Genomic DNA, 25,264 nt, shown 5'->3' with positions numbered 1-25,264 from the left:
CCCAAAGTGCTGGGATTACAGACATGAGCCACTGCGCCTGGCCGGAAAGATTTCCTTAAAACAAAAGTGCATGGAATTGCTGTTCTTATATTTGTTTATTGTGATATTTCACTGTTGCATACCCTGATACCAAATTAGAGTAAGTACTGTGTAAGAAAAAAAAAGACTAACATATAACTAAATACTTTTCCATATCCTGTTTTCCAAGTCAAGAATGACCAGAAAAAGTAGGTGGTTTCTCATATTTGTTTAGCATGTCCACTTTTTACTTACTGTTAAATTACTCAGTCTCAAATTGTACAATGCTTGAAAACAAATATGACAATTTCTGAGATTAAACTTTATTAAAGTTACTTTTCCAGAAAATTCAGTAAATATGGTAATACAGGAACAAACTTAGGCTCATAAGCCTTTTAAGTTTTTACATAATCTTTAATGATGTTGATCGGGAAATTCTTTCATTGGTGGAATTACTTCTCCAGTCTCCAGAATTATATCACCCTAGGAAAACAAAGACACAGTTAGTACAAAAATCTTAAGTCTACAGAGGTGATAGTTCTATTCTGTTCCATGTTCATCAGATCTCACATGGAAAATGTACTTGAGTTCTGGCATTCCCTTTAAAAGGACCCTAGGCAAAGTAGAAGCTGACTAAATCTGAACAATCAGTATTCAAAATCTTAAGGTACAGTGAAATAATAGGGAAATTTTCACTCAGAAACAAAATAATCGAAAAGAGCACAAAAATTGTGTTCTCTAAGTGATAAAGGGATAATCTTTTATTTTGTATGGCCCCAATAAATGGAGGCCCCAGAAAGAAGTTGCAAGGAAACATCTGCAGTTCCAGATAAGGAGGTAATGTACCCCCAGCAACTGAATGTGTTAAGCAATCACCAGTTTTCTGACTGGGTTACATACTGAATACAGAATACAAACTTTGCCTAGGCAACTGGTCCAGGCGTCTTTTCAATTCTTGATATAGAGTGTGGGCAAAAAGGCATGTGCTTTGAAGCCAGAACCAAGTGGTAAGAATCTTGGAACCTCCACTGACAAGCTGTATAGTTTTAAGACAGATTATTCAATTTCAGTTTCAGCCATGTGTTTAAGATAGATTCTGTTAGCCTGCCAGTCCCTGAATGACTGGGAAGAGTAGAATTGTCCCCATCCCTATCCCAATCCCTGCCATTCCCTGACCTGGTACTGCTCAGGATTATAATCCAATGAAAAAATAAATATATTATGTTTATGCCATTATACATTTGGGCAACAATTTGTTACTACAGCTAGCATTATCCCAATGGAAATCATTGCCTTGAAGTGGCACTAATGCTGCTGTAATAAAAATCAAGCTACAGGGCACTGGCTTAGCAGTCTGGTAGCAAAGATAAAGATGGAAACAAAAGGCAGTGGCAAACTATTTAGCAAAATATCTCCTATAACTTGGAAGCAGACTGCCTAATGAACTTGAGGTTCTATAAGAAGCCGGGAAAAAAAGTTATAGTATGTGTTTGGATCCTTGGGATCCTTGGATGCCTTAGGAATGTCCTTTAAGAAGCATGAGCTCAGGCAAAGTGGCTGATTTGAGAGGAGACACAAAATGGAGAGGAAGAGAGAACACTTTCGTCCACGCTACAGACTTTCTGTTCCTGACCAAAAAAAAAAGTTAATAGAATCTAAAAATTCAGGCCAGTTACGGTGGCTCATGCCTGTAATCCCAGCATTTTGGAAGTCCAAGGCAGGAGGATTGCTTGAGGCCCAGAGTTCAAAACCAGCCTGAGCAAGAGTGGGACCCTGTATCTAAAAAATAAATAAAAAATCAGGACCTTGCGGTATTGGAAAATCAGACTACTTCAGAATTCCTAAACAATAAGTTAACATAAGAGATTTGGGCAACAGAAGCCCAGTAAAACTCAAACAGAGGGACACAGCCCTATGGCAAAGATCAGTTTAAAATGAAGGTAGCCTTTGAACCAGTCTGCCTCAGATGGCCTCCACATAGCTGCCATCTGTGAGAGAGGCAGATGCATAAGGACAAAGAAATGAGAGAAGCTGGTAACTGTGTATAGGAAAAACAGATACTGGCATGAGAAACTGACTAGAAGTAAACACATTAGATTCCTACCAAATATTTTTCTTTTCATGCTTCTAAATGTTAAGGGAAATGGATGGACAAACCAAACATAATAGTTTTCAAAATCCTGCCAGAATGTTTGAAATTAAAACAACCTCTGGCATTCAACCTCCCGCAAGCAGGTGGCAGATTCTGAAGCCCATACAGCCCCTAAGGAGGGCATGCTTCCCAATACCATTTAGATGTGGTCTAGGTAGATAATGAAAAGAACAAACCCCTTGGACAGAGCCAGGAACCAGGAAGAACTATGGATAAAGGTGTTCTTCCAAGAAAACAAAATCAGTGCCCATTCAAGTAATTTCTCACACACAGGGGTTAGGAGTGAGATTTCAGAATTGCCAAGAACCAGTGACTACTATGCTATCCAAATTCTACCACTGAACAATGGGTGTGGTTGGGGGACAAGGATACAGTTAACTTGTCTTCTTAGTTCACTGATCCTCAGATCAACAGAAGTCATATCTAAACCTGACATACTATTGTACATCATCTGGAGATCATGGATTTGGGGCTGGGTGCAGTGATGGACTGGGACTTTGGGGTTTCTCCCTAAGGAGAGGGACTAAGTGTGTTATGCATGGGTAAAGAAAGAAGCAAAGAGCTGTTTGGTGACTAGAAAGATGGAATGTAGCAGAAACTCCATGAACAGGGGTCTGGGAAATAGCAAAGAGCACACAGATAATATTTGGGAAGATGAGAGTGAGTTTTAGCTAACAGAATTTGAGCAGAAGTGATGTAAGCTACTTCTAAGCTTAGACCCTAAAAATCATCCCCTGAGACATCTTGCCCTATCTTTCTATCACGATCTTGGAACCTCATATTCGAGAGGCACGGCTATAAGATTGAGGAGGATCACCTGATCCACAGTAGTCTGTGATGTCAACAAGAAATAAACCTCTGTTTTGTTAAGCCATTGAGATTTGGAAGTTTGTTATTACTTGTCCTGTTCTAAACATATATACAATGAGCATTCTTCAGTTCCTCAAAGGGGTCATGGCACAGAAACAGGAAAGAACCACAGTGGCAAAAAATACAGAAATATGAGAAATGCTACAGGATCCCTGATATGGTCTTCTGAATAGAGCTCTCCTTTTCCTTTGAACAGTAAATGGCAAAATAAATTAACATTTAAATAGAATAAATGGAAGACTAAATAAATATAAATTGCCCAAATGGAAAAACCAGCAAGATAATTTCCTATTTTGAGACTACCTAGGCTATAACACACATCAATGTTACACAATAAAAAAGGAGAAATCCCCTACTTTTTTTCTTTTTTTGAGGCAGGGTGCTCTGTCACTCAGGCTGGAGTGCAGTGGCGCAATCTTGGCTCACTGCAACCTCTGCCTCCCAGGTTCAGGCAATTCTTGTGCCTCAGCCTCCCCAGTAGCTAGGATTACACGCGTGCACCACCATGCCCAGCTAATTTTTGTATTTTTATTAATAGTAGAGATGGAGTTTCACCATGTTGGCCAGGCTGGTCTCAAAATCCTGACCTCAGGTGATCCACCTGCCTCCCCCTCCCAAAGTGCTGGCATTACAGGTGTGAGCCACCACGCCTGGCCCCTACTGCTTTTTTTTTTTTCTGAGACAGAGTCTCACTCTGTGACCCAGGCTGGAGTGCAGTGGCGCAATCTCCGCACACACACTGCAACTTCCACCTTCCAGGTTCAAGCAATTCTTGTGCCTCAGCCTCCAGGTAGCTGGGATTACAGGCATGCACCACCACACCTGGCTAATTTTTGTATTTTTTTTAGTAGAGATGGTGTTTCACCATGTTGGCCAGGCTGGTCTCGAACTCCTAGCCTCAAGGGATCCACCACCTCGGCTTCCCATAGTGCTGTAATTACAGGCATGAGCCCCCGATACCCCCTTTTTTTTTTTCTTTTTGAGATGGAGTTTCACTCATTTCCCAGGCTGGAGTGCAGTGGCATGATCTCACCTCACTGCAACCTCCGCCTTCCAGTTTCAAGCAATTCTCCTGCCTCAGCCTCCTCAGTAGCTGGGATTACAGGCGCCCGCCACCACGAACGGTAATTTTTGTATTTTTAGTAGAGACAGGGTTTCACCACGTTGGCCAGGCTGGTCTCAAACTCCTGACCTTGTGATCCACCCACCTCGGCCTCCCACAGTGCTGGGATTACAGGCGTGAGCCACCGTGCCTGGCCCCTCCCCCAACTATTTCTTAAACCAGCGTTCCAACTGGGCCAGTTGGCCAGTTTTGGTAGCCCTTCCTAAAATTCCCTTGTTGCAACAGATAATCATTACTGTGACTAAGTCATTTGATTAAAGCAAGAATCACAGTAAGTTTTGTTATTTAAATTGTGTCCTTTTGAGTTATGATAGTTCATTATCTGTGACTAGAAGTACACAAGAACATAGTATGTATTCTACTATGCTAAACAATAACCTCACAAACAGCTAGTAAACACCAACTACTGAGTCAACTTTTAATGCTAAAATAACTCATTTCAAATTAGTACTATAGCTCACACATTCATAGTATAAATTTTTTTTTTTCTTTTTTGAGACGGAGTCTCGCTCTGTCACCTAGGCTGGAGTGCAGTGGTGCAATCTCGGCTCACTGCAAGCTCCGCCTCCCGGGTTCACGCTATTCTCCTGCCTCAGCCTCCTGAGTAGCTGGGACTACAGGCGCCCGCCACCACGCCCAGCTAATTTTTTGTATTTTTAGTAGAGACGGGGTTTCACCATGTTAGCCAGGATGGTCTCGATCTCCTGACCTCACGATCCACCCGTCTCGGCCTCCCAAAGTGCTGGGATTACAAGGCGTGAGCCACTGCGCCCGGCCCATAGTATAAAATTTAAAACACCCATTAGTGGATATTAAATTCACAGATGGAGAACTTAAGGTCAAATCTTGAAAATGAGGCACAAAGCTATAGGACATGAGAGTTTGGAATTAATAACAGAAATTCAGTTGCTGTCACCATGCATGGATGTTTGCTTAGGCTCATGCCCTAAGCTCTTTACCCAACATGAAACAGGACACAGTGAAAAACTTTTGGTACTCCCTTTAGGAAAATCAAGGTCACAAAATACGTTTTACAGCCAGGTTGAAAATAAATGTGCTCACTTCCCGCTTGAACTGTAATTGTCACCTCATGCTAGTTCTTTTTTTTTTTTTTTTTTTTTTTTACAAGAATACCCAAAACGGACTTAAACCGAAAGTGAGAAGGAAAGAACATTTTAATCTAATAATTGCTTGGAAAGGGAGGAAAAGGAGAGAGAAAAACAATAAACAAAATCAGAAGTTTTAAGACTTACAGGGAATATTCTGGGCTTCCTCTCAACTATGCCATATGGTTTTTCCTGTAATAAAAGTTAACTCTGTGTTAATTATGGTGTTAAGAGTTTCTTCTGAAAATAAGAAATAGGTCATACCCCAAATTTTAACTTAAGCTCCAAACTTTCACAGAACTCCAGATTCACATATCCAACTGTTTACTCAATATCTCTACTTAGCTATCAAATAGGCATCTCAAACTTAACCAGGTCCAACACTTAACTTCTCTCATCCTCAAACTGTTCCTCCAGTAAATGACACTCTTATTCCCCCAGTTATGAAAGCCAGAAACCTTGACTCCTCAGCAGAGCCTGTTAATTCTATCTTGAGAATATACCCTCAATCCAACTGGTTCTCATCACCACCCTTGTTCAAGCCTCTATCATATTTTCACCTCAACTACCACAACAGCACCTACTAGCCTCCCTGCTTCCACTTGTGCCCTCCTAGGCAAATGAAAACAGTCTATTCTCCACATTTCAAGGCAGAGTACACTGATTCTTTTATTTATTTATTTTTTTTTTTTTGAGACGGAGTCTCGCTCTGTCGCCCAGGCTGGAGTGCAGTGGCGCAATCTCGGCTCACTGCAAGCTCCGCCTCCCGGGTTCACGCCATTCTCCTGCCTCAGCCTCTCCGAGTAGCTGGGACTACAGGCGCCCGCCATCAAATCAAGAGAAAAGGTAAGTGAGTGGCTTTGGGACCTCTACTGACACAAAATGTTTAACTAAATATGTCCATCTGTGGCTCAGGAAAAATCACCCGGAAGTGTGAACCCTCAGATAAGCAACCACATTACTGTATTGAATTGTCAACCTAGTGACTGCAGCTTGTTAAATTTGCTTCTCTTAGAAATGTCTTTTCGGCCGGGCGTGGTGGCTCACGCTTGTAATCCCAGCACTTTGGGAGGCCGAGGCGGGCGGATCACGAGGTCAGGACATCGAGACCACGGTGAAACCCCGTCTCTACTAAAAATACAAAAAAATTAGCCGGGCGTGGTGGGGGGCGCCTGTAGTCCCAGCTACTCGGAGAGGCTGAGGCAGGAGAATGGTGTGAACCCGGGAGGCAGAGCTTGCAGTGAGCCGAGATTGCACCACTGCACTCCAGCCTGGGCAAGAGAGCAAGACTCCGTCTCAAAAAAAAAAAAAAAAAAAGAAATGTCTTTTCGATCCCAGAAAAATGTAGTTAAATTTAGATATGATAAACTAAGTTAAACCCAGAGTATAAATAAGTGAATGTGTCAACTTTTAAAAGTTCTGAAAACATTGGTACATTCCATACATTCTGTTGGTTAGAGTTTGTAATGTGTAAGATAATCTGGCTAATAGAGGTTTTAAAAAATTAGGTTTAGGGCCAGGCGCGGTGGCTCACGCTTGTAATCCCAGCACTTTGGGAGGCCAAGGCGGGCGGATCACAAGTTCAGGAGATCGAGACCACGGTGAAACCCCGTCTCTACTAAAAATACAAAAAAAAAAAATTAGCCAGGCGTGGTGGCAGACGCCTGTAGTCGCAGCTACTCGGAGAGGCTGAGGCAGGAGAATGGCGTGAACCTGGGAGGCGGAGCTTGCAGTGAGCCGAGATTGCACCACTGCACTCCAGCCTGGGGGACAGAGCGAGACTCCGTCTCAAATAAATAAATAAATAAATAAATATTAGGTTTAGGATTCTAGTTAAAATGCATAATTGATTTAGATTTGTGATCCTATGTTGAAAAAAATTACTTCTTAGAATCATAAATTTACCATATAAATACATCGAAATAAAGCTGAACACACAAAATGTATAAATACAATTTAAAATATTTAACAGAATTTGGCTATGTTTGTAAATGGAATTGTTTCAGAAGAGTTCAACTTCAGTTAATCCAAAGACAGTAAAAAACAAAGGAGATTATTTTTATTTTACTAGATGCATAGTTTAGTAGAATTTTAAAACTGAATTTAAAGAATTAGGAAAAAATTATGTTTTTATATTTGAAACTCAAGAACTGAATGTTAATCTGTATATTAAGTCACTGTAACCAGTTCTTTCTGCACATAAAAATCACTCTTGGATGTTAAACTTTCACTAACAGAAAGTAATATATTTTCTTCTCTAGGGTCTTACATGCCAAAATAGTGAAAATATAACAGATGTATAATGAAATGAAGTAGTCTTTTTATGAACATAAAGTTTTTTTAAGCCCATCAACAACAGAAATACAAACTATTCTCTCACCCTTAGATATATAAATTGTTAGCCCTTTTTAATAGTTGTAGAGAGAGTTTGTGTTGGTTTGTAATGTGAAAATCCCCTAACCCAACTCTAACTCCTCTTAGAACTAATAATCTCACGTATAAGACAGGCCATGTCCACTTGGACATCTCCAAAACTGCCATGGCAGCACATGCTTCTAAAAACTTCACTATTTTTTTTTTTTTTTTTTTGAGACGGAGTCTTGTTACATCGCCCAGGCTGGAGAGTGTGGTGGCCTGATCTCGACTCACTGCAACTTCTGCCTCCCGGGTTCTAGCAATTCTTCTGCCTCAGCCTCCTGAGTACCTGGGATTACAGGCACACGCCACCAAGCCCAGCTAATTTTTTTGTATTTTAGTAGAGATGGGGTTTCACCATGTTGCCCAGGCTGGTCTCGAACTTCTGAGCTCAAGCAATCCACCTGCCTCAGCCTCCCAAAGTGCTAGGATTACAAGCATGAGCCACCACACCCAGCCTAAAGTATTCACTTCTATTCCATCATCAGAAAGCCCTCCCTTCCAATACCCTACTTGTAATTTCCAAGGCTAGAGATTTTACAGTCATAAATGACTGTGAACTTTGGTTTTATCCCCAACGTAATCAACCACCAACTTCAGGTGTTTCTTCCTTTAAAAGTGTCTCTGGCTTTATTTTTCCTCTTCATCCCTGCTATCTTCACCCTAACCAGATTCTCAACTGACATCTACTAAAATGCAATGGCCTCCAGCTGATCTGCCCTGCTGTCAGAACTTTCTTCCCTTCAATTCACCATACATTTCAATGTTTTTCTTTGTTTTCCTCAATGTATCACATTCATCAAGTCACTCTCCCATTAAAAAATGGAAAGCTTCCCATTGCCTATCACATGTGGTTCAACTTCTTCTATCTAACTTTTGAGACCCTCCATAAATTGGTCCCAGACTACCTAGTCAACAGACCTTCCATTCTAGTCAGCTCCTCAGTCTTAGGTACAAACGGCCACGTTCATTACTGACTCCATATCTTTGCTTCTAACAGGAATTAACTTTTTTCCTCCATACTCTTTCCCAAATTATACCTATCTTCCAACTTTACTATAAAGTCTTTGAGGTCAGGAATTTGGTCTTGTATATTCTTCTATAGCAATAAAGGAAGAGGACATGGTAGACACTCCGTACTTGTTAATCAAGGGGCTTAATCTGCTTAGTACACGGAACAAAGATGTCAGCAATCAGAATTTTAAAGAGTCTACACAATCAATAGAGAACACAATCAAAGAGAATAAGTTATGTTGGGGGCAGGGGTGTTCTGAAAACCCCCCAAAATTTTGGTTGTTTCACTCTTCTGTCAATAGGCTAACAGAAAGCCAATATCCACTGGATTCTCTATAATTTGTTAGGCAGTCCTTAACTTCTGTCTCTATTCTGAAATAATTTTAAACTTACATAAAGCTGCAAGAATGAAAAAAAAGAATTTTTTCCTTGAATCACTTTATAGTAAATTGCTGACTAGTTTATTACTCTAGTATACTTCCTACAAAGACAATATTCTTAAAATAATTACAATACAACTATCAAGATCAGGAAATTAACACTCATACATTACTATCTCTACCTGGTCTAAAAAATCCATTCAAATCTTCTCAATTGTCTCAACAATTGTTTGGACTTACCAGAAAATCCCCTTACGTGACATGTTCTCCATTGATTGTGTAGGCTCTTTAAAATTCTGACTGCCAACACCGTCACTGTTCTTACAGATAATGCAATTATGCCTATTAATGAAGAATTGCATTTAGTTGGCATATCTCTTTATTCTTCCTCAATCTGGAACAATCTTAAAGCTGTCCTTTAACATTCGTGATCTTGACATTTCTGAAGGTATAATGCCAATAATGATGCAGAATAGCCCCTCAGTTTCGGTTTATCTTCTGTTTCCTCATATGAATTTAATCAATAAATTACATTCAAGTTATGCACCTTTGGCAGGAATATCACAAAAGTAATGCTGTGTTCTTATTGCAGCCTATCAAGTAACACATAATTTCAGTTTGCCCCATTATCAATAATGTTAATTTAGACCCCTTGACTAAGGCGGCGTCTGCCAGATTTCTCTACTACAAGGATACTCTTTCTCCCTTTGTAACAAATAAGTACTTTGAGGATAAGTATTTTAAAATTAGTATTAGCATCCTCTTTTTTTTTTAATTCTTTTTTTTGATTGAGATGGGAGTCTCACTGTGTCACCCAGGATGGCTGGAGTACAGTGGGCAGCACAATCATAGTTCACTGCAGGCTCCATATCCTGGGCTCAAGCGATCCTCCTGCCTCAGCCTCCTCAATAGGTGGGACTATTCGGCTCTTTTTTTTTCTTTTTTGGAGGGATGGGGTCTCACTATGTTTCCCAGGTTGATCTCAAACTCTTGGCCTCAAGCAGTCCTCCCACCTCAGCCTCCCAAAGTGTTGGGATTACAGGTGTGAGCCACTGTGCCCAGACTAATCTTAGCATTCTATGATGTTCCTTAGCTGAATTAAATATTACTATGATGATTCTCAAATGGTAATTTTTCTAATTCTATCATTCAGCAAATTATTGCATCAAAAAGCTTTCTTTTCTACCCATTTATTAATTCACTTATTTATATCAGTTTGCACTCATGGATTTTCATTTTATTCAGGTGACTATCATCTATTACTATCATTATTTATTTTAAAGTTCAAACTGCCCAGGCAGGAGTCCTTGCATGACTCTGTGTCCTTTGAAATATGTTCCCATCATTCTTTCAGCACTTCTTTACTTTCTGGCACAATAATATGTTCCCATCATTCTTTCAGCACTTCTTTACTTTCTGGCACAATAATATGTTCCAAGCTCATCTTATATTTTCTCTCCTCCCACCCTAGAATCGGCCACTGCTCTGAGCTCTGGGTCCTTTCAGTGCATAACTGTATTTAGAAAATAAGACCTAGCTTCTAAGTGTGCTAATTACTAAGGAGTGGCAATGTTTCCAGGTCCTCTCAGTGGACAGAGCTAGAGAATATGTACACACAGACACACATGCACACATCCACATTTACATCTGTATCTATTTCTAGGTCTATCAATACATTTTAAAAACCATGAGTTCACACCAGTACCTCCAATTCCATTATACCACCACAAACTTTTCTTCCTTTTCACATACGTAACTCCCTTTTCCGGCAGTGAGAATCTTGTGTCCTTTTATCATCAACATATGTACTCACAGGCATACCTCACCTTATTGCACTTTGCTTTACTGCACTTCACATATATTGTGTTTTCTTATAAACAGAAGGTTTTAGCAACCCCAAGACAAGCAACTCTATCAGTGCCATTTTTCTTTTTTCTGAAAAATCTTTATTGCTTTTCCTGATTATACAACAAATGTAAAAATTCAAATATTACACTTTTTTAAAGAAGTACATTATGTCATTAAAAATGCCCATTTCAAAAAAATTCAAGTATCATAAAAATACATGATTTAGAAAACGAGTCCTCTGTAATCCAGTCCCACCCCCGTGTCCCCCAGGATTACTGCTGTTCAGATCAGCATGTTTCCTTCCAGATTGTCTCTGCGCACCCACCACCTGCACTGCTGACATGAGCTCCATATTATCTGAGATGATAGTAACTCTAATAAATGGAACAGGAGCAGGGTTCAGCTGCCGGTGCACTGAACAGCTTCCAGTTTCTTTTTTTTTTTTTTTTTTGAGACAGAGTCTCGCTGTTGCCCAGGCTGCAGTGCAGTGGCGCGATCTCAGCTCACTGCAGGCTCCGCCCCCCGGGATTCATGCCATTCTCCTGCCTCAGCCTCCCGAGTAGCTGGGACTACAGGCGCCCGCCACCCCGCCCAGCTAATTTTTTGTATTTTTAGTAGAGACGGGGTTTCACTGTGTTAGCCAGGATGGTCTAGATCTCCTGACCTCCTGATCCACCCTCCTCGGCCTCCCAAAGTGCTGGGATTACAGGTGTGAGCCACCGCGCCCGGCCTCAGTTTCTACACAGAAACGCTTTCTTCATAAAAGCTTGAAACTGCAACATCGTTTTGCACTATGTATCAAGTTGAATCATGAAATTAACGATTGCTCACCATTTTTGGCCTAGAAAACGGCAGTTTCATGTGGTTCAACATAATAGCTATGGCCCTATTCATAGACATTGGGAGGTTTCCTACTTTTTGCCATTATAAACAATTCAGCAGGCCAGGTGAGAGGTGGCTCACGCCTGTAATCCCAGCACTTTGGGTGGCCAAAGCGGGCAGATCACCTGAGGTCAGGAGTTCGAGACCAGCCTGGCCAACATGGCAAAACCTCATCTCTGCTAAAAATACAAAAATTAGCCAGCCATGGTGGTGGGCACCTGTAATCCCAGCTACTTGGGAGGCTGAGGCAGGAGAATCGCTTGAACCCAGGAGGCAGAGGTTGCAGTGAGCCGAGATCGCGCCACTGCACTCCAGCTAGGAGACACAGTGAGACTCTGTCTCAAAAAAAAAAAAAGAAAAAATTCAGCAGTGAATGTCCTTTTATGTTCTTTATGGAGTACAAATATCTTACCCCCAAAGCATGACACCTCTCTTTTGGGCATTTAGAACAGTCAAGAAGGACGGAGCTGACCATTTGCCATGGAAATGGAGACCCAGCAGACAGCTGACGCACAAACAACTTGTCCCTCAAACAAGAGTGGCTAACTTCAGCCATGACACCGTTTTAGTATGGTGACCACACCACATGAGCAAACCAAATACTGGTAAAACCAGAGAACAGAAGAATTCCTCAGCTCAGGACAATTCTTAACCCTACTGACGACTCACAAGACATCCAGTGAGTACCCCAAAGCTGTCCTCTGGAAGTTGGGCTGTCAGAAGGTACAAAAAATGATTCAGGCCAGGCATGGAGGCCCATGCCTGTAATCCCAGCACTTTGGGAGGCCAAGGCAGGTGGATCACCTGAGGTCAAGTGTTCGAGACCAGCCCAACTAACATGGCGAAACCCTGTCTCTACTAAAAATACAAAAATTAGCCGGGCATGGTGGCACATACCTGTAATCCTAGCTACTTGGGAGGCTGAGGTAGGAGAATCACTTGAACCCGGGAGGCAGAGGTTGCAGTGAGCTGAGATCGCACTACTACACTCCAGCCTGGGCAACAAAAGTGAAACTCCATCTACAAAAAACAAACAAACAAACAATGATTCAGAAATGTACTGAAATCAGATTTGCCGGAAATATTTTTTAAAGTTTTTTCCAGGAGCTAATGGAGTGACCAAAAAAAAAAAAAAAAAAAAGGCACCTGTTAAAATTATGCCCACGACAGGCCTCGAACAAAGACGAGAAAGTGGTGTGTGTATGTCACTGGAGCTTTCGCACAGGCCACTTCCTCTTCAACCTTGTCTGGGGGTTGTAGCTTCTGTTTGGGTCATAGCTGGTTTTGTGGGTGGTTTTCTTATGGCAGACAATGTGCACTAATTTTAGGTTCTCTGAGGTAAAAAGCAGGCCATAAAAATATTCCCAGTCCACTTCTCTTCCGTCTTGTTCTTTAATTGCTTCCACCAGTGTAGGAATGATGGTGTGTTTTTGTTTCTATTATGTGATCCAGGTTCCAGGTGCTGAAGAGGATCCTGCTCTCCCTGTTACTGTAGGGGTTGATGGAGTATCCTGACAAGCAGCCGTCCATGTCGAAGGGACCCTGGCAGGAGAACTAGCCTTCCAGTGTGCAGAGACGGCTGCCACCCTTGGCTCCTCTGTCATAGTAGCTGCCATTGTACTGCACCGACTGGAGCTTCTGGCACATGGAGCGGAGGACCCACAGGAATTCCTCCTGAGCCTCTGCACCCACCATGGAGGAGCAGGAGCTCACCTCTCTCAGGTAACTCCGGATCCGGCTCTCACAGCTGTATCTCAGATAGCCAGACTCATTCCAAAATCGGGACTCCAAGCCTTCAAACCACAGCGGGTCCTCAGCCCGGGTGTCGGCTGCGATGTTCTGGCTGACGTTGTACAGGAGGTCAGCCAGCAGCCTCTGCCTCCGTGGGGGCCTGCTCATCACACAGTAGCTGCCGAGCAGCCTGGATGAGTCACGCGTGCGGCTGGCAAAAAGCACTGAAGCAGCACCCGATGTCACTGACATAGCCCTGCCAGGCCTGGCCTGAGGTGAGCAGTACCAGCTCGGCGCTGTCGAGGATGCTTTGGTCAGCTCCATGCCATCCTCGTACGAGGGAGCTGGAAGCAGAGGCAGCCCTTGCGCGGCATCTCCCGGCAGCTCCTGCCCGCCATGCCAAACTTCCTCGGGCTGCACAGGGCCCGCAGCTTCACAGTCTTGGGCTTCTGGAGCACTGCAGATGTCCTCAAGGCCTCTGGGCCCCGCAGGCAGTGGCACCCGCTGGTCAGCTGCTCAAGCCGGTCCAGGCCCCGGCCGCAGGGGTCTACCAGGTGTGCTCTGCAAAACTGGCATGGGCTGGGCACCAATCCTGGAAACTCAGTGCCATTTTGCTAACAGCATGTGTTCACTTCACGTCTCTGTGCCATATTTTGGTAATTCTCCTAATATTTCAAACTTTTTCAGATGGAGTCTCGCTCTGTCACCCAGGCTGGAGTGCAGTGGTGCGATCTTGGCTCACTGCAACCTCCTTCTCCCAGGTTCAAGGGATTCTCCTGCCTCAGCCTCCCCAGTAGCTGGGACTACAGACGTGCACCACCAAGCCCGGCTAATTTTTGTATTTTTAGTAGAGATGGGGTTTCACCATATTGGCCAGGCTGATCTTGAACTCCTCACCTCAGCTGATCTGCCCACCTCAGCCTCCCAAAGTGCTGGGATTACAGGTGTGAGCCACCGTGCCTGGCCTCAAACTTTGCAATTATTGTTATATTAACATTTGTTATGGTAATCTGCACTCAGTGATTTTTGATGTTACTACTACAAATTTTAGGGACAACACAAATCACACCCATATAAGATAGTGAATTTAATGAGTATATGTTGTGTGTTGTGACTGTTCCAACTGGCCATTCCCCACCTCTCTCTCTCTCCTTGGACCGTCCTATTCCCTGAGACACAACAATATTGAAATTAGGCCAATTTAATAACACTACAATGACCTCTAACTGTTCAAATAAAAGAAAGAGCTGCATGTTTCTCACTTCATATCAAAAGCTACTTGGTAGGCTGAGGCAGGAGAATTACTTGAACCTGGGTGGCGGAGGTTGCAGTGAGTCGAGATGGCACCACCGCACTCCAGCCTGGGTGACATAGCAAGACCTTGTCTCAAAAAGAAAAAAAAAAGATTGTGATTCCTCTGATGGATCTAGGCAAATAAAATGGAAAATCTTCTGGGAAAGAATTTACTATCCTATATGCCATTAAGAAAATTCATGATTAACAGGAGGAGGTCAAAGTATCAACATGAACAAGAGTTTGGAAGAAGTTGATTTCAACTCTCGTGGATGACTTTGAGGGGTTCAAGAATTCAGTGCAGGAAGGAACTCTTGATGTAGTGGATATAGCAAAAGAACTAGAATTAGAAGGGGAGCCTGAAGATGTGACTGAAGTGCCTCAATCACATGATAAAACTTGATAGATGAGAAGGTGCTCCTTTGGATGAGCAAACAAAGTGGTTTCTTGAGATGGAATCTGCTCCTGGTGAAGATGCTATGAACATTGTTGAAATGACAACAAAGAATTTCGAATATTACATAATCTTAGTTGATAAAGCAGCGGCATGGTTTGAAAGGCCTGACTCCAATTTTGAAAGTTCTACTGTGGGTAAAATGCTATCAAACAGCATCTCATGCTACAGAGATATCTTTCATGAAAATAAAAGTCAATCGATGTGGCAAACCTCAGTGTTGTCTCATGTACATGCATATATATATATATATATATATATATATATTTTGTTGTTGTTGTTTGTTTTGTTTTGTTTTGTTTTTTGAGATGGAGTCTTGCTCTGTTGCCCAGGATGGAGTGCAGTGGTGCCATCTCAGCTCACTGCAACCTCCGCCTCCTGGGTTCAAGTGATTCTCCTGCCTCAGCCTCCCGAGTAGCTGGGATTACAGGCGCCCACTACTACGCCCAGCTAATTTTTGTATTTTTAGTAGAGACAGGGTCTCACCATCTTGACCAGGCTGGTCTTGAACTCCTGACCTTGTGATCCACCTGCCTTGGCCTCCCAAAGTGGTAGGATTACAGGCGTGGGCCACCGCGCCCCGCCTGCTATCTTATATTAAGAAATTGCCACAGCCACTCCAGCCTGCAACAACCATCACCCTGATCAGTCAGCAGTTATCAACATCGAAGCAAGACCTTCCACTAGCAAAAAGATCATACACAGTCACTGAAGGCTCAGATGATCATTAGCATTTTTTAGCAATTAAGTTTTTGTTTTTTCTTCTTCTTTTTTGAGACGGAGTCTCGCTCTGTCGCCAGGCTGGAGTGCAGTGGCACAATCTCAGCTCACTGCAACCTCCACCTCCCAGGTTCAAGTGATTCTTCTGCCTCAACCTCCCGAATAGCTGGGACTACAGGCACATGCCACCATGCCCAGCTCATTTTTTTTATTTTTAGTTTTATTTATTATTTTTATTTTTAGTAGAGGTGGGGTTTCACCACGTTGGCCACGATGGTCTTGATCTCTTGACCTCGTGATCCACCCACCTCAACCTCCCAAAGTGCTGGGATTATAGGCATAAGCCACCGTGCCCAGCCTGTTTTTTCTTTTTAAGGCAGGATATCAACCTGGCACCTAGGCCAGAGTGCAGTGGCGCAATCACAGTTTATTGCAGCCTCAACCTCCTGGGCTCAAGCAATCCTCCCATCTCAGCCTCTTGAGTAGCTGGGATTACAGGTGTGGACCACCACATCCAGCTATTTTTTTTTTTTCTTTTTGTAGACATGGAGTCTCACTATGTTGCCCAGGCTGGTCGAACTTCTGGCCTCAAGCAATCTTCCTGCCTTGGCCTCTCAAAGTGCTAGGGCTACAGGTGGGAGCCGCCATGCATGGCCCAGCAATAAAGTATTTTTAAATTAAAGCATATACATTGTTCTTTTACACATACTGCTATTACACACTTATACCACAGCACAGTGTAAACATAACTTTTATATGCACTAGGAAGCCAAAAAATTTGTGTAACTCGTTTTGGTGGTCTAGAACCAAAGAATACTTTTGGCACTGCAGGGTTCTACAACCAATTCTGCAATATCTCTGAGGTATGCCTGTATTTGGCCAATCTCCCTATATATAATCCATCTCCTGTCACCACAACCACATCCCAGCATTAATACCTGCCTCACCTCATTCAGGTTCTGACCTCTTACTCTGAGTTATCACTTGCCTCACTGCCTCATACCATCCTTCTTCCAGATGTCCTCCTCCCTCCGCTCAGGTACCAATATCCTATACTAGGCTGTTGCCACTGTTGCTCCCCAAACAGATGTGCTCACCCTCCTCCCCTGCAACCCACTGAGGATCTAACATCCCTCTCTTGGTATACGAATGCCCTCCTCACTCTTTTGTGTTCCAACACTACATGCTACGCAGTCACCACTGCTCCCTTTGCCACGCCACCTCCCAAAATGCATGCCCTTCTCATTCTGCCTGGGATCCAACACCCTGCACCAGACCGAGCCTTTAAAATACCACAACTGGCTCAGTTCAATCAGCCCATGCAAGATCTGTATCAGTGAAAAAGTGCAGGCATCTGGACATCCTGAGTTCTAAATAAATAAAAATTGTGAGGAATCAGATAAAATGAAGGAAACAGAAATGGGGTGATGACAAAGATAAGCTTTGTCTATTTTGAATTTTTACCTTATAAGAGATACAGGTTTTTAAAAAGGAGCAGAATTGTTTTCTCCCTTCCTATTCATGACCCCAAATTTACCCTAGTATTATTAGGTCACTACATTCTTATCACTTTAAAACTAATTTCTATGAGGAAATCCATTTCAAGTTGTAAACTAGTGACGGTATTTTTAAAAAACTATACCCAATCACGTAACTTTCATTAAACCTTTTACCTAAGAGAATTCAAAGTACTTCAAAATCTGTTTATAAGTGGCAGATTATTTCCACTAAGTAGGGTAAGATAGCCACAAAGAAAATAATTTTGGACAATACTAAAAATAAATTCTGAAAAGGACATACTTACAGACACATGATACTTCATGTAATAATGAATAATCCAGGCAGGTACAAGTATATGAGTGAAAACAAAGATACTCTTTTGGTATACCCCATGGACCTGGGGGGAAAAACACACACACAAAATAAACATATCCCATTTTTTATATTTATGGCAGAACAAAAGGCATCAATGATGTAACAATGTCATGATTATTTTACAAAACTCTAAATGGTACATATTTTCTTATAGTCCGTAGGTAACCTCATCTACTCAAATATTCTTAGTAAATGCAGAGTCCGCTAGAAGATACCTACAAAGTCCAGACCAAAATGCTTAAGTAGTATTTTGCGAGACTATAACAAGGCATTTATAGTTTAAAGACTTCTAAAAGTATCCTTATTATAAGTTTGTTAAAGATAAAATATAGCAAAATAATGAAAGAATAATTTTAACGTATTTAACCAGAGTAATCAAACCTATAGAATTTTTCAGGTACAGTCATCTCACCTATTTATTGATCAATGGCACTCGCATCATTTTAGGTATAAGGCAGACAACCTTGACAACACCAATGCTGGAAAAAGGACGTTTTACATACTAAGATGGGGTGTCCCAAACTCACTCCAAAATGCCCTCTGCAACACTATTTTAAAAAAGAACTAAAAATGGAACTTTCCCATGTCTTCCAATTTGATTAAAAAACACCTATCCATTCAAGGAAAGGGGAATCCAGAATCTAAGAATTATAACAGATATGATTATAAAAGAATAAATTAAAGTAAGGTAAGGTGAATTTCGACACATGATTATTTATTTACTTCCTTATATCACTGGCTGATGGATGGGATGTCAACTTTAAATCAGTGACAGTCAATATTCCGATAATGTCAGGGATACAAAGGGTGGGAGAAGAGTTGAATTTTACCACCATAAATAAGTATCCAATACCACTTTCTCAGAAAAATTTTCAACAATTCTATTGCACTAGACTTTGTAGCACAGTAAGAAACAGATACATGTTGATTACAATATGAACTCATATTCAATTCCTAGCTCCCTGACCACCAGCAAACCACTGAAGCTTTGTAGGCCTCAGCTTCTTCACATTTAAAGTGAGGATTAGGAATCTCTACCTTATAGGAATAAAGAAATGAAGTAACGCATGTAAAACCCTCAGTAGAGTGCCAAGCACACAGCAAGCACCCATGTGTTACTTAGTATTATTACTACTATTATCCTGTCATCAGTAAGTGTTGCAGGTAACTGAAAGCAATTCTGAGATGTTTATCACCCATAACAGACCTCAAGAAAATACCCAGAGGCCTTGAAAATAAAGTTCTTGAATGAGTGATTTTCTTCAAAGCCCAAAATGTCATTTTTGAATGAAACATTGTGTTAAAAGTACAGAACGGTAGTTTAGAAAGGTAGCTCTTGAATGTGACTCACAAGGCATACCAACAGGACCCTGTCTTTTACGGGGATCACAAGGGGCTGTACTACCAGCTAGGGGCTGGCTGTGCCCTCTGGTAGTTGGATACTGTGTTACTTGGTCTCTAGAACCTCACACTTAAATGTTAGACAAGTGTCCTCAAATACTTAAATCACAGAATTTCAATTCTAGCGAGTCCTTGGTTATTATTCTGAGGGAAGATTTCTACTGTCAAAGGAGAACCAAATGTGCAGCGTCCTGGAAAACCTAAGTATTAAAATTCGCCCCCGTCTCACTGTACTTAACAGTAAAAGGCATGATTCTCTCAAAGCCATACATATTCCTGGACTCCTGCCTCCCGAGACTCCAGGAGGACTCTCGGGACTGGCCAGTGTCTCAGAGCACTGAGCGTTATCAGTCCTTGGTGTGGCTGCAGGGAGCGGACGTTCAGGGTTCAGGCTGCCGGCTGCAGTGAGGTGTGTTGGGGGGGACCGGAAAGGTCTGTCACTCACCATTTTCCTCCAAGGGGATTTATTCTCCAAAAATTTATTCCAGAATTTCTCCATAGGCCCCATCCTCTGTGGGGGCAGCACCGGCTCCCGAGGGCTCAGCTCCTGGTCCTTCAGCCATCGCCTTCTCAGCTCTCGCAGCTGCTGCAGCCGCAGTTTCTCATCCGGAGTGTACCCCGTCATGTCGCCGCTGGTACCAACGCAAAAGGACACGGCGCACCCTCGAACTACGGACTAGTTACTTAAGCGCGCTCCCGCTCTGCAAAGCGACCTTGCGGGAACGCCAAGCTCCGGGCGCCGCGCGCGGTTATTACGTCACATCCTGGTCCTGCCTCTGCAGGGGCCCCAGATTCCTCGCGAGGAAAGCAGTGTCCGGGCATGCGCAAAGGTCTCCACCTCAAGTTCTCTCTCCGCCCACCTCCGCTATACCCGACCAAGTTACGACCAGGTGGCGACAAGGAGAACTCGTAGTTGTGGGGCCTGGGGAAAGTGACAGATCAGACGAAAGTATGCTAAATTAGAGGACTGGAGGTTTTGCTAAGGAAGAACTTGTATGCTGGGAGGAGGAAGGATAAGCATAAGTGTTCCAGTGAATATGCTGTCCAGATTCAAAATTATTTGCTTGCCTCTCCCACCTTGGAATGACCTAGAGAGTGTTTGAAAATAGTTACATCCCAGTTCAAATCCCAGCTGTGCCAGTAACTGCTGAAGTGTCCTGGGCAGCTGTCTCATCTGTCCCTCCATCTGTACAGGCATAGTGAAAAGAGTAGCTTAATATCTAGCAAAATTGCGTAGATGCATTCATGCTTTCACCCAAAAATACATGTGGTGAAAATATGAAAGGGTATGTACGACTATTCAGCACGATTCATAATACCAAAATATTGGAAATTACCCCCAAATTCCTAAATAAAGGACTGCTTGAATTAATTGTAGTACAACAGTCAAAAGACAGCATTACAACGAATTAGTTTAAAAATCTTAATTGACTCTTATTTATGATTCTAGAATCAGAAAACACCTCATTCTATAAAGTAGAATGAGTGTTCTGATCAGCTGAGCAGAGGCGGTTGGTTTTATTGGCAAACAGGGGCTGAAGAAAGCAGAAACCGAACAAACAGCGGACTCATCGTTTCAAAGTTACTTTTCTCTTGGGGTTAAAGCAGAAGAAACGTCCTTGTTTCACTGACTCAGGCTTAAGAGAATTTCCTATTTTTTGGGAAACTGGCCCATTTCAAAGTTCAGTTTGATTGTGTGGTACGTAGCACAAACGACTCCATTCTGGTTTGGTCTGGTCTGCTGGGGCCTAGTGCATGAAGCTAGGCCAAAACAGTGGCTTCTCAAGAACTTTCACACAACAAAGCAATGAAATGCTAATACAATCGTCAAAAGTAATAAGGAAGAACTCTATATACATCTGTGGTGTGATCTCCAGAATACATTATAAAGTGAAAAAAATAAATGGATAGGAATTTATACAGTATGCTATCTTTTACCCAAAAAGAGAAAGATGGTGGTAATTTCAATATATATACATATTTTCTTAAATTTTCAAAATAATGGGAATGAAAACAATTGAGGTTTTTAAAGATGTTACCTATGGTGGAGGAAATAAATAGGATAGAGGAGACAGGGATAGAATCTAGACATCTCTGGAAACATCTTACTTCATAAATTTGACTTTAGAACCAAGTAAATATTTCACATTGTGAAACTAAATTTAGCTTAAAGATGTCTCCCTATTTTGAGTCCTTATATAATGAACTGCAACCCAACTTAGTATGCAATTTAACTCACAGCCTAACTTAGGAATATACTTCTGTAACAAATGAGTCTCAGCTAATCATCACAGGTGGTCAACTGATCAGCCCATGTTCAAATAAGGCAAAGGCCAACCTGTAGCCAATCAAGCTGTTTCTGTATCTCATTTCTGTTTTTTTTCTATGCGTGCTGCCTGGCCTCTTTGTGGAACGATACTTTCTGAACCTCCTCTGGTTCTGAGGGCTGCCTGATTCTCAAATTGGTCATTGCTCAATTAATTTCTGCTAAATTTAATTTTTCTAAAGTTTTAATTTTAACAATATCGTTATAAAACAAAATTAAATTTACAAAAAGCAGTCCATAAAAATCAAGTAAAAACCAGTAGCTCTTAATTGGTCCACTTGGTGGCATAATCTCAAAGGTACACATCATTCTAAATACAATAGCCCTTGTAACAACTCTGGGGTTAGGAGTGCCAGTCCCCTCCACTTGGCACAATCACACATCCACATATAACTTTCGACCCTCCAAAAACTTAATAGCCTACTCTTGACCAGAAGTTTTACTGATAACATACAGTCGATTAACACACATTTTGTATATGTATTATATACTATATTATTATAATAAAGTAAGCCAGAGAAAATAAACTGTTATTAAGAAAATCATAAGGAGGCAAAGAGAGGGGTTGGTCTTGCTGTCTTGGGGTGCCAGAGGCAGAAAAAAATCCACGTATGATGGACCCTCGAAGTTCAACCTGTTTTTTTCAAGGATCAGCTATAACTTTAAACCATTGAATTATTGTAAATCCACAGAGAGACAACCTGTAAAAACAAACAAAAAAAAAACAACTTAAAAAAAAATCTTGGCCAGGCGTGGTGGCTCACGCCTGTAATCCCAGCACTTCGGGAGGCTGAGGTGGGTGGATCATGAGGTCAGGGGATCGAGACCATCCTGGCTAACACAGTGAAACCCTGTCTCTACTAAAAATACAAAAATTAGCCGGGTGTGGTGGCGGGCGCCTGTAGTCCTAGCTACTCGGGAGGCTGAGGCAGGAGAATGGCGTGAACCTGGGAGGCGGAGCTTGCAGTGAGCCGAGACTGCCCCACTGCACTCCAGCCTGGGCAACAGAGTGAGACTCCGTCTCAAAAAAAAAAAAAAAAAATCTTAAACTGTTTTAAATAATCATGTTGGGGATAGTGGTGTTGATCGTGGTATTGTTAATCTGACACTGAAAATAACTGTTTACGTGAGTATTGTAAAAACTGATCTTTTTTGGTATGGGGAGATATGTATATAAATTGTATGTATTTAAGTAAAAGTCCTATAGTCTTAAATTGTGAACAGGAAGAATCAGTATGAACTCATATTGTATTTTATCTTTAAAAATGTATATATATCATTTTGTCTTAGCTCTGCCTGTTGATAATGGCCTAAAAGAAATTGCCAAACCAGTAATCATAAGTATCTTTTGTTCCTAGATTGTGATTTCTCATGTACATTTTCCATTGAAAGGAACTAGGACTGCTTGAAGCAGCAGTTCTCAAGTTTTGCTTCCAAGACTTCTTCAAATTCTTCAAAATTGTTGGAGATCCCAAAGAGCTTTGGTTTATGTGGGTTAAATCTATTGATGTTTACTGCATTAGAAATTAAACATTTTAAAGTAACAATATACTCATTAAAAAATTAGTGAGAAGAATGCCATTGTTTTACATTTTTGTAAATGTCTTTAATGTCTCGCTTCATAAATGACAGCAGAATTGTTATAACTGCTTCTGCATTCAATCATAATGTAACACATCGTATAGCCTCTGAAGATCCCCATGTATATTTGTGAGAGAATGAGACTTTATAAGGGTAAAATAAAAAGGGCAAATAGTCAGTCGTCTGTATCTGTGGGTTCCACAATTACATATTCAGCCAACCACAGATAGAAACTATTCAGGAAAAAAAAAACAATAAAAAGTAATATGAATTTTAAACAATACAGCCTAACAACTATTGACAGAGTATTGACATTGTATCAGGTATTATAAGTAATTGTAACTGAAACACAGGTTTAGTCATTCAACACTTGCAGAGTCCAGTTAACAAGAGCGAGGTCTGCTACAAAGAAAGTGACTTTGTATTCCAAAGCTAGCTTAGGGGAAGAAGTATGGGCTTCCAGCCTCAAAGGTACTGCTCCACTTTTGGAGCAGAAAGTGGGTACTTTCGAAAGGCAGGGGAGACAGCAAGTGGGTAGTAAGTCCACATGCTAGCTTGGCACCTTATCTACTAGGCAGTCAAATTGGCATCTTTATGGGCAGAAATAAGTTATAAAAATGGCCAAAAACTTTCCCGGTGGGAAAGGGTTTCTCATCAGGTATACTTTGGGTTGTAAATCGACTGTTACCTCTTGAGGCAATCTCCTGGTGATGAGAGTTTGTTCTGGGGCTTCTGAGTACAAAGTTAGATGAACTTGCCCTGTAGGGAGTGTCTGGTGAAGGGGAGGTAAAAGGTTATAATTGCATTTCAAACGGGCTAGTAGGAAGTGGAGAATAGCAAGAAACAAGAGAAAAGAAGAAAACTAATAAAAAATAATAACTCATTCTCTTTTTCTTAGAAAAATGGGGATACCCAGTTACGTAACCTAGAGATGATTTAAAGTATATGTGAGGATGTGCATAGGTTATATGCAAATACTACCCCATTTTATATGAGGGTGCTAAACCAAACTAAAATCTGGCCCGAGAAAGTCTCCATACTTGCTTACTTGAGTTCTTACTTAGGAATTGCAACCTAACTTAATAGATGAGCAAACTGACAGATCTAATGGAGACATACTTCTGTAACAATAGCTGCATCTCAGTCAATCACTGCAGCCATACTTCAACCACTCACAGGTGGCCAACTGTCCAAACCAGGTCTAAATAAGGCAAACGCCAAGCTGTAACCAATCTGGCTGTTTCTGTACCTCACTTCTGTTTTTTTTTTTTTGTATTTCAGTTTCCTTTTTCTATTCTTAAAATCTCTCCAACTGTGCAGAGATAACTCTCTGAATTTGCTGTGATTCTGAGGGCCCAATTTACGAATTGCTTTTTCCTTGATCAATTAAACTTTGTTAAATTTAATTTGTCTACAGTTTTTCTTTTAACACGGGAGATGAGCATCTGTGGATTTGGGTATCTGAGAGGGGTCCTGGGACCCTCAGTATCCTTGGGGACATGGATACTGAGTGATAACTCTTACTGTGAAAATAATCTTGACATCACGGACCCCATAAAAGGATCACAGGGACTGTTAAGAGGACCTGGGCCAAGCTTTGAGAACCTCTGCCTTGGAAAAATGGCTAACCCCAGGCCTGGGTTGGATTAGGAAATGTAAAGAAAGCCTGGAACATCTTATCATGTCAGAAAGCAGGGAAGTTTTAAAGGCCAGTAGGGTTATGTCAAAAGGATTTGGGAGCCAACTTAAATAGGTTCCCACTGGTTAAAGATGGGAAAATTTGAGCATCAACAAGTATAATAACTTCAGTGGATTGAAAAATATCAAATATATTCACATTCATGAATTCATAATGATTTTTTAAAACCTCACTTGTCACCTTTGGATGATGTTAGGGAACTGTGATATTGTAAAATATGTATTTGGTCTTCTTCCCATTTCCTGGCACATAGCTTCTAAAATCCTTGGAATCTCCAAAGTGATGTGTCTTTTTGTATGCTAATGATTCATGACTGGCTCTCCCTGGATAGCCTCAGGATGAGAATTGGTCACTGGAAAGAATAAGGCATAATTAC

General features: G+C 41.6%; 1 protein-coding gene and 1 pseudogene across 4 annotated transcripts; both read right to left on the bottom strand.

Moving 5' to 3' along the window:
• Positions 1-325: 325 nt before the first annotated feature.
• NDUFB6 (NADH:ubiquinone oxidoreductase subunit B6) lies at positions 326-20,082 on the bottom strand. Of its 4 annotated transcripts, XM_055294028.2 has the most exons (4): positions 19,728-20,082; positions 17,811-17,903; positions 5,417-5,461; positions 326-501 (listed from the first exon to the last, which is right to left on the bottom strand). In XM_055294028.2, the coding sequence occupies exons 1-4, from the start codon at positions 19,905-19,907 to the stop codon at positions 433-435; spliced, it is 387 nt and encodes a 128-aa protein (XP_055150003.1). In that variant the 5' UTR covers positions 19,908-20,082; the 3' UTR covers positions 326-432. The 4 variants fall into 4 exon arrangements, with proteins under 4 accessions (XP_055150003.1, XP_055150006.1, XP_055150005.1 ...); XM_055294031.2 differs by lacking the exon at positions 17,811-17,903 and having other exon boundaries at positions 19,728-20,043; XM_055294030.2 differs by lacking the exon at positions 5,417-5,461 and having other exon boundaries at positions 19,728-20,042.
• Positions 12,865-17,137, bottom strand: LOC129490498 (DNA fragmentation factor subunit beta-like; annotated as a pseudogene).
• Positions 20,083-25,264: the final 5,182 nt, after the last annotated feature.

Source organism: Symphalangus syndactylus, chromosome 9, assembly GCF_028878055.3.
Source record: "Symphalangus syndactylus isolate Jambi chromosome 9, NHGRI_mSymSyn1-v2.1_pri, whole genome shotgun sequence".
In the NCBI taxonomy this organism is placed as follows: Eukaryota; Metazoa; Chordata; class Mammalia; order Primates; family Hylobatidae; genus Symphalangus; species Symphalangus syndactylus.
Note: the sequence above shows the minus strand (reverse complement) of the source record. Positions and strands in the feature narration are given on the sequence as shown.

Excerpts from the sequence above, each read along its gene's own strand:
- NDUFB6 (XM_055294028.2), bottom strand. The coding sequence starts at position 19,907 with ATGACGGGGTACACTCCGGATGAGAAACTGCGGCTGCAGCAGCTGCGA. Across the intron at positions 17,904-19,727 it reads AATCCCCTTGGAGGAAAATG|GTCCATGGGGTATACCAAAA; the intron begins GTGAGTGACAGA and ends TTTTCCCCCCAG. Across the intron at positions 502-5,416 it reads GGAAGCCCAGAATATTCCCT|GGTGATATAATTCTGGAGAC; the intron begins GTAAGTCTTAAA and ends TTGTTTTCCTAG.